Consider the following 7,676-nt stretch of genomic DNA (forward strand, 5'->3'; position numbering starts at 1 on the left):
TTAAGGGAAAACTTGCTGCTGTTCTACAAACCTCTGCTCTTGGAGGCCCAACACTGTCTACAGGAATAGAAGCGTGCGTAGACATCAGCGTGATACTGAGACTCCCAGTCAACAACTTCGAATTCGATCTTCTCTTTCCTGAGATTGCTAGGCGTGCCGAAGACCACGTCCAATGACGTTTTTCCAAGAGAATAGGCGGGTCGAGTCGGTATGATGCCGTGAAATCCTGTATCGGATTCTCTTAACATATCGACTGTTAAACCCATTGCTCTCATGGTGCTGGCGAATAATAAGTTCAGGCCTCTTCCTCCATCCATGAATACTTTGCTCATATTGTATCCTCCGATCTGCGCTTCGAGAACAAGGGCTGCGTGGCCAGGCCTCGGAACGGCTTTCGGGTGATCCGCCTTGCCGAAGGAAATACTCTGATCTGACCAGTCGATGAAGTCAGGTGTGTCAACCATGGCGACCTCCGCGTACTTTACTTCTCGGGAGAATTTCTTGATCCCCTTCTTCGAAAAGCTGGTTTTTTGGATCATGTTGACTTGACCGCATGGTTCCGGGAACAACTCTGCTGTGCGCTCGTCCCGGAGCTCATCTTCTCTTGCTGGTACGTATGGCTCTGGTACGTACGGCTCCGGTGCATAACTGTAGGATCTTGCCCTTCTCTCCATTGCATGAACTCTTGATATGGCCTCGGCTCTGAGATCATCACAGAACTGCCGAATCTCAAGAAAATGTCGACAGTTCCTTAGCAGGTGGCTAGACTTCTCTCGACCGTCCTTCGGATCGATGTAAGAGTGGAGGTAACATGGTGCCTCGAGCTGCTCTGTAGCCGATAGATACGGCGAGCGGGTGCGTCCCTTGATTGATAATGTATCGTGGTATCCTTGCTCGACCTGCCGAAGGTGAGGTACTGTTCGTCCTTCCTCCCCATGGTTCGAGTCCCTTCGTCTTTTCCTTCGCCCTGCTGTGACGTCGAGACCCCCTTGGTGGTTCTCTTGCATGCTCCTAGATGGAATCCTTAGGGTTGCCACTGGAGGGATGCTTTCTGGGACTGCGGCCTTTAGACCGGATACGCTGGCCCCGGGGAGGCGAAGGAAACCTCCAGAGTCGATGATGAAGTGAACGCCACTGAAAGTAGCATCCATATCGCCAGTCGATCCTGCAGGGATCAAGTGAGGCGCTTCGCGGTGCGGCACGAATTCGAAAGATCCGCAGCGGATTGAATCCCTTGGTTCCGCTGGCGTTGTCGACTCGAGTACGAACGCTGCGGACGTGACTGGTACTGCCGATGAATTGCCTGGTGCTGACAGGTTCCCCACAGACGACGCCAATTGTCGAGGGTACTCCTCGGCAATGCCCTCCGTTTGGGGCTTAGGGTTAGCGAAATCCTGCAAGCTGACACGAGACATCGGCTCACAGACAAGCGGGGAGAGCGATTTACCCAGGTTCGGGGCCCTCGATGAGGTAAAACCCTTACGTCCTGCCTGTCTGTTCTTGATTATGATGATAATGGATTACAATGGGGTGCCGAATAGTTCGGCTGAGATCTCGTCAAGAGGCTAAGTGCTATGGTGACCTAGCTCTAAATTTCCTGGTGGCTACGGTTGCTATGATTGATTGTATCCCTCGGCAGCCCCTCTCCTGGCCTTTATATAGGAGGCCAGGTCTCAAGAGGTCTAACCGAGTACGACTAGGTTTACAACAGCTTTAGATCTAATCTTTCTTTGTTCGGTCACTTCCTTGCCTTGCCCGCCAAGGATTCCTCTGGTGCGCCGCCCAGGTGGCCCATCTCGCCTTCAGGTGTCTTCATGGGCCTCCAACTAGTCAATACAGGATAGGGCAATGTCGGTTACCCGAAGGGTAATGCCCACGTCAGCGGGCGAGAGGGTGTAACGGCTAGCTGACGTGGCGCGATCTGATTCGTCCACATCAGCTAGCCGTTGGGGTAGCCGTTGCTGGTTCAAAAAAACCCTAAAATTTCATCCCCACCCCCTATAAATACCACCCATATGGTTTCACTCACTCCACACCCATTTCATCTCATTCATCTCCTTCACTCTCTCAAATCTTCTCACCATGTCCGGTTGGACTCCACCAGATTTGACCACGTTCACGGATCTCTTGGGTGCCGACGGGTCACAAATACAGCTAGATGATGTCTCTCCGACACATCGTCACACCAATGTCGGTTCTTCGCCGCTTCCTCAAGTTTTATACTCATCCGGCACAGCAGCTCCGGGGCCATATGGGCCATACGCTCCACCTCCGGCGCCATATGGTTCATACCCTCGGCCTCCGTATCCATACCCCCAACCACCTCCACATGCTCCACCTACGGGTAGCGGGAGTGGCACTGTACCTCCTTACCCACCACCTTCGTACGATTCATACCCTCCACCTCCGTATCCATACGCGCCATATGGTCCGTACCCTCCACCACCTCCTGAAGCTAGTGCTCCAAGCTCCGAATCCAATGCCGCGGAAACAATCGTAGCACCGCGTGCAAAGAGGCTTGACTGGACACCTGCGGAAGAGGAAAAACTGGTACTTTACTTACCCATCACATATTTATTTCGGGGTTGGTTCTTGCTTGGATTTTTCACTTACAATATATATTTCGGGGTAGGTTCATGCTTGGATTTTTAACTCCAAGGACTCTGTCGCCGGTAATTGCAAGACCGGCACTAGTTTTTGGGGTCAGATAGCTGAAACCTTCAACTCTACCTCCGAGCCTGCCCGTCATCGGACCTCCAAGCAACTGAAGGATCATTGGAACTCCTACAACAAGGAGGTGTCCCTGTTCAATGCATACTACATCCAAGAAGAATTGTTACGTCAGAGTGGAGCAGACGACAGAATGGTCATGAGGGCGACAATGGAGAGGTACGCCAATGACAAAAGAGTGACTCAGCCGTTCAGACGACACCACTGGTGGGAAGCTGTTCGCAATGAAGCGAAGTGGAAAGGACAACATGGTCCTGTTAGTGTAACCGATTCCACATCCAAGAGAAGCCGTCTGTGAGTTTCTGGTGAGTACAGCTCTAGCGAGGCGACGACGGAGGAGGAGCGTCCAACGGGCCGCGATAGGGCCAAGGCCGCGGCAAGTACGGGTAGGAGGAAGGGGAAGGAATCCTCATCAAGCAGTGAGGTAGGAAGTAAATCCTTCGCGATGAGGAACATGATGAAGGGTTTAGTGAAGGCTAAGCTATTCAAGCAATGGTACAAAATGAAAGACCGATCAACCGACGACATGAACGAAGCAGAAAAGCGCAAACATGCGAAGGCCATCAAGATGGTGGAAAAAGAGCTTGGTCTGGAAGATGATGAGGACGAGGAGGAGCAGCAGGAAGAAGAGGAAGAGGAAGAGGAAGAGGAGTATAATTTTTATTTATTATGTAATTTTTAAAATTTATTATGCAATTTTATTAATTATTATGTAATCGGTAACATTTTTAGTTGAATAAAATAATTTTCGAGTGAATTAACTTAATCTAAAAAAGAAATGGTGATGTAGAAGAGAGAGAAGTGAGAGCTGACACTATAGCCTGTGCACTGGCATCGTGGGGTAAAAGTGGGGTGAGAGTAAGGAAAAAAGCTGAAATGGCAGGCTATAGTAGTGTGGTGCATTGGCACCAGCCTTAGGACAATAGAGAGGGAAGATTTCCCATTAACGGGAAGGCAGTACGTACGCGGCCACCTGGTTCTTTATTTGAATCGAGGGCCTCGACCGGTTGCCACACGCACCACTCCACTACCCCCCCACGTACGCTCCGAGGTCTGAACGAACGAGCCATGCTTCCCATGCAGCAACCGCTCCTCCTGCTCGTGCCCGTTCTCCTCTTCTCCGTCATCGCCTCGTCCTGGCCGGCGCTCGCCGCCGCCGGCGCCGCCGATGAAGGTGCGGCGACCTACATTGTGTACCTGAACCCCTCACTCAAGCCGTCTCCCTACGCCACTCACCTCAACTGGCACCACGCCCACCTCGACTCGCTCTCCCTCGACCCGTCGCGCCACCTCCTCTACTCCTACACCACGGCCGCGCCCTCCGCCTTCGCCGCCCGCCTCCTCCCGTCCCACGTCGCGGAGCTCCGCGGCCACCCCGCCGTCGCGTCCGTCCACGAGGACGTCCTGCACCCGCTCCACACCACGCGTTCTCCTCTCTTCCTCCACCTCCCACCGTACACCGCTCCATCCCCTGCTCAGGGAGACGCCGGAAGCTCCGACGTCATCGTCGGGGTGCTCGACACCGGCGTCTGGCCCGAGAGCCCCAGCTTTGGTGACGCCGGCATGGGCCCCGTGCCGGCGCGCTGGCGCGGGACCTGCGAGACCAACGCCACCGACTTCCCCTCCTCCATGTGCAACCGTAAGCTCATTGGCGCGTGCGGTTTCTTCCGCGGGTTCGGGGCCGGCGGCGGGAACGGTTCCCACGTCAGCACCGAGCTCTCCTCGCCGAGAGACCACGACGGGCACGGTACCCACACGGCGTCCACGGCGGCGGGGGCCGTCGTCGCCGATGCGAGCCTCCTCGGGTACGCGCACGGCACGGCGCGGGGCATGGCCCCCGGGGCGCGCGTCGCCGCGTACAAGGTGTGCTGGCGGCAGGGCTGCTTCAGCTCCGACATCCTGGCCGGCATGGAGCAGGCCATCGACGACGGCGTGGACGTGCTCTCCCTGTCGCTCGGCGGCGGGTCGTACCCGCTCTCGCGCGACCCCATCGCCGTCGGTGCGCTCGCGGCCACCCGCCGCGGCATCGTCGTCGCGTGCTCGGCCGGGAACAGCGGGCCGTCGCCGTCCTCGCTGGTGAACACGGCGCCGTGGATCATCACCGTCGGGGCGGGCACGCTGGACCGGAACTTCCCGGCGTACGCGAAGCTCGGCAACGGCGAGACCCACGCGGGCATGTCGCTCTACTCCGGCGACGGGCTCGGAGATGACAGGTTCCCTCTCGTGTACAACAAAGGCGTCCGCGCGGGCAGCAACGCGAGCAAGCTGTGCATGGCGGGCACGCTGGACGCGGCGGCGGTGAAGGGCAAGGTGGTGCTGTGCGACCGGGGCGGGAACTCGCGGGTGGAGAAGGGGCAAGTGGTGAAGCAGGCGGGCGGCGTCGGGATGGTGCTCGCCAACACCGCGCAAAGCGGCGAGGAGATCGTCGCGGATAGCCACTTGCTCCCGGCCGTCGCCGTCGGCGCCACCAGCGGCGAAGCTATACGGAGTTACGTGGAGTCCGACGCAGACGCGGAGGTGGTGTTGAGCTTCGCGGGCACCGCGGTGGACGTGCAGCCGGCGCCGGTGGTGGCGGCGTTTAGCTCCCGCGGGCCCAACAGGCAGGTGCCGCAGCTGCTCAAGCCGGACGTGATCGGGCCGGGGGTGAATATCTTGGCCGGGTGGACGGGCTCCGTCGGGCCGACCGGGCTGACCATCGACGAGCGGCGGCCGGAGTTCAACATCTTGTCAGGTGAGTGCACGCTCTGCTTCCTCTGTACTGTACATGACTGATAATTTTGCCTTTATTTAGCGAATTGCACCGAGATCGATACCTTTCTTGAAGAATTGCACCGTAACACCTCAACTTTACATCTTTTGGCTAGCTTTAGTTGGCATGCATCAAGATGCCATGATGGTAGTACTGGCGCAGGCTTTAGCGCACGCCTTTGGTTATTTCTCTCTTTCTTCCTGTACTGAACCTTGATGGCAGAGTGCTTTGGTTACATATCTAAAACTGCATTGCCATCTTACTGTTTCTCTCTTTTCCTATACTGAACCTTTGATTCAAGAGTACTCTATATCAGAGGGCCAATAAAAGCTAGTGATAGCTTTTTTGATGCATGAGTATGTTATAGCTTATTTGCTTTGGAGTTCAGAATTCAGACACATGTAACAACGCTGGTGTTGAAGGACCCTGAATTTTTTGCTACATGTATGAGTAGAACAGAAACAGTCATGGTCTTTATATTGTACTCTCTACGTTCCAAATTAATAGTCTCAACTCTAAAAATGCATATATTTAGACATATTTTAGTGTATAGATGTATATCTAGACAAATCTAAGTTAATTAATTTGTAACGGATGTAGGGAATACTATAGCCTTTAGGTCTTTTGGCTGTAAAAGACTGTCTTTTTGAAACGAAAAGAAGTTGAAGTTCACGCAGCTTTAAGAATGGGCGAGTCTAGGTCTCAGGCGACTGAGACATAATATGTCTCAGTCGCCTATGTCATGTGATAAATCTCAGTTTTAATATAGTTGTAACTTATAAAAATAGTACTAATTATCAGTTTCAACCTAGCTGAAACTCATTAAATTCTTAGTTTCAACCTAGTGGAAACTCACTATGTTCTCACACTGCACAAATCGCGAGGCAAAATCCAAAGGCTAAAAGCTTCGACTGATACATACTAAAAATCAGGCGCCTGATTTCTAGCCATTCCGTTTAAGAATATATTTTACTCAGACCAAATCTATCCATGCACCTCTTGTCTTGATTAAAGACCGAAAACTTACCAGCTTGAACGAGAAGCTGACGGTTAATGCATGGTGATGCAGGAACATCCATGTCGTGCCCTCACATCAGCGGCCTGGCGGCGTTCGTGAAGGCGGCGCACCCGGAGTGGAGCCCCAGCGCCGTCAAGTCGGCGCTCATGACCACGGCCTACGCCGTCGACAACACCGGCTCACCCCTCCTCGACGCGGCAGCCGGCGGCAACGCCAACGGCACGGCCACGCCGTGGTCGTTCGGCTCCGGCCACGTGGACCCCGTGAAGGCCCTCTCCCCGGGCCTCGTCTACGACACGTCCATCGACGACTACGTCGCCTTCCTGTGCACCGTCGGCGGCGCCTCGCCCCGGCAGGTCCAGGCCATCACGGGGTCGCCGAACGCGACGTGCCAGCGGAAGCTGTCGAGCCCCGGCGACCTCAACTACCCGTCCTTCTCCGTCGTGTTCGGCCTCCGGAAGTCGCACACCACCGTCAGGTACCACCGCGAGCTGACCAACGTCGGCGCCGCCGGGTCCGTGTACAACGTGAAGGTCACCGGCCCGCCTAGCATCGTCGTGTCCGTGAAGCCGGCCAGGCTCGTGTTCCGGAAGGCCGGGGACAAGGCCAGGTACACCGTGACGTTCAAGTCGACGGCGCAGGGCGGGCCGATGGACGCCGCGTTCGGGTGGCTGGCGTGGAGCAGCGTGGACGGGGAGCACGAGGTGCGGAGCCCGATATCCTATACGTGGGGGATGTAACACTGATCATGGCTCACGGTTCATGAGTTAGTATAGTTAGTGAGTGAGTAATTCGTATATCTGGTCATGACGGTGGAGTGATGGAAGTGTTGCAGTTGCAGAGGCCGGAAGAATTCTACCTCGTCTTATGTAGCCAAGATAAGGCGCTTAATTGTTGTCTACAGAGTACAGCTCAGACATTTAGGAAAGAAGAACGTCTCATCAATAAACGGGTCGACTTTTCATTTTTCCTATTCCCTCCTATCTATATTATTTGCTGCTAAAATAGATGTATCTACAATTAAAATGTGTTTAGATACATTTATATTAATGTCAAGTAATATGAATCAGAGGGAGCGGTAATTTTCTCAAGTCCCGAATTTTGCAGTATTCGCTGAGGTGAACTAGGTTGGAAGCCGCCGAACTGACAACAGATTATTGGAGTTAGCTCACCCTCACT

General features: G+C 54.5%; 1 protein-coding gene across 1 annotated transcript; it reads left to right on the forward strand.

Moving 5' to 3' along the window:
• The first annotated feature begins 3,683 nt into the window (after nt 1-3,683).
• Nucleotides 3,684-7,470, forward strand: LOC127301412 (subtilisin-like protease SBT1.8). Its single transcript, XM_051331642.2, has 2 exons — nt 3,684-5,461; nt 6,549-7,470. Exons 1-2 carry the CDS (start codon nt 3,799-3,801, stop codon nt 7,235-7,237), a joined length of 2,352 nt encoding a protein of 783 aa, XP_051187602.1. The 5' UTR covers nt 3,684-3,798; the 3' UTR covers nt 7,238-7,470.
• Nucleotides 7,471-7,676: the final 206 nt, after the last annotated feature.

The sequence above is a fragment of the Lolium perenne genome, chromosome 5 (genome assembly GCF_019359855.2).
Source record: "Lolium perenne isolate Kyuss_39 chromosome 5, Kyuss_2.0, whole genome shotgun sequence".
Classification (NCBI taxonomy): Eukaryota; Viridiplantae; Streptophyta; class Magnoliopsida; order Poales; family Poaceae; genus Lolium; species Lolium perenne.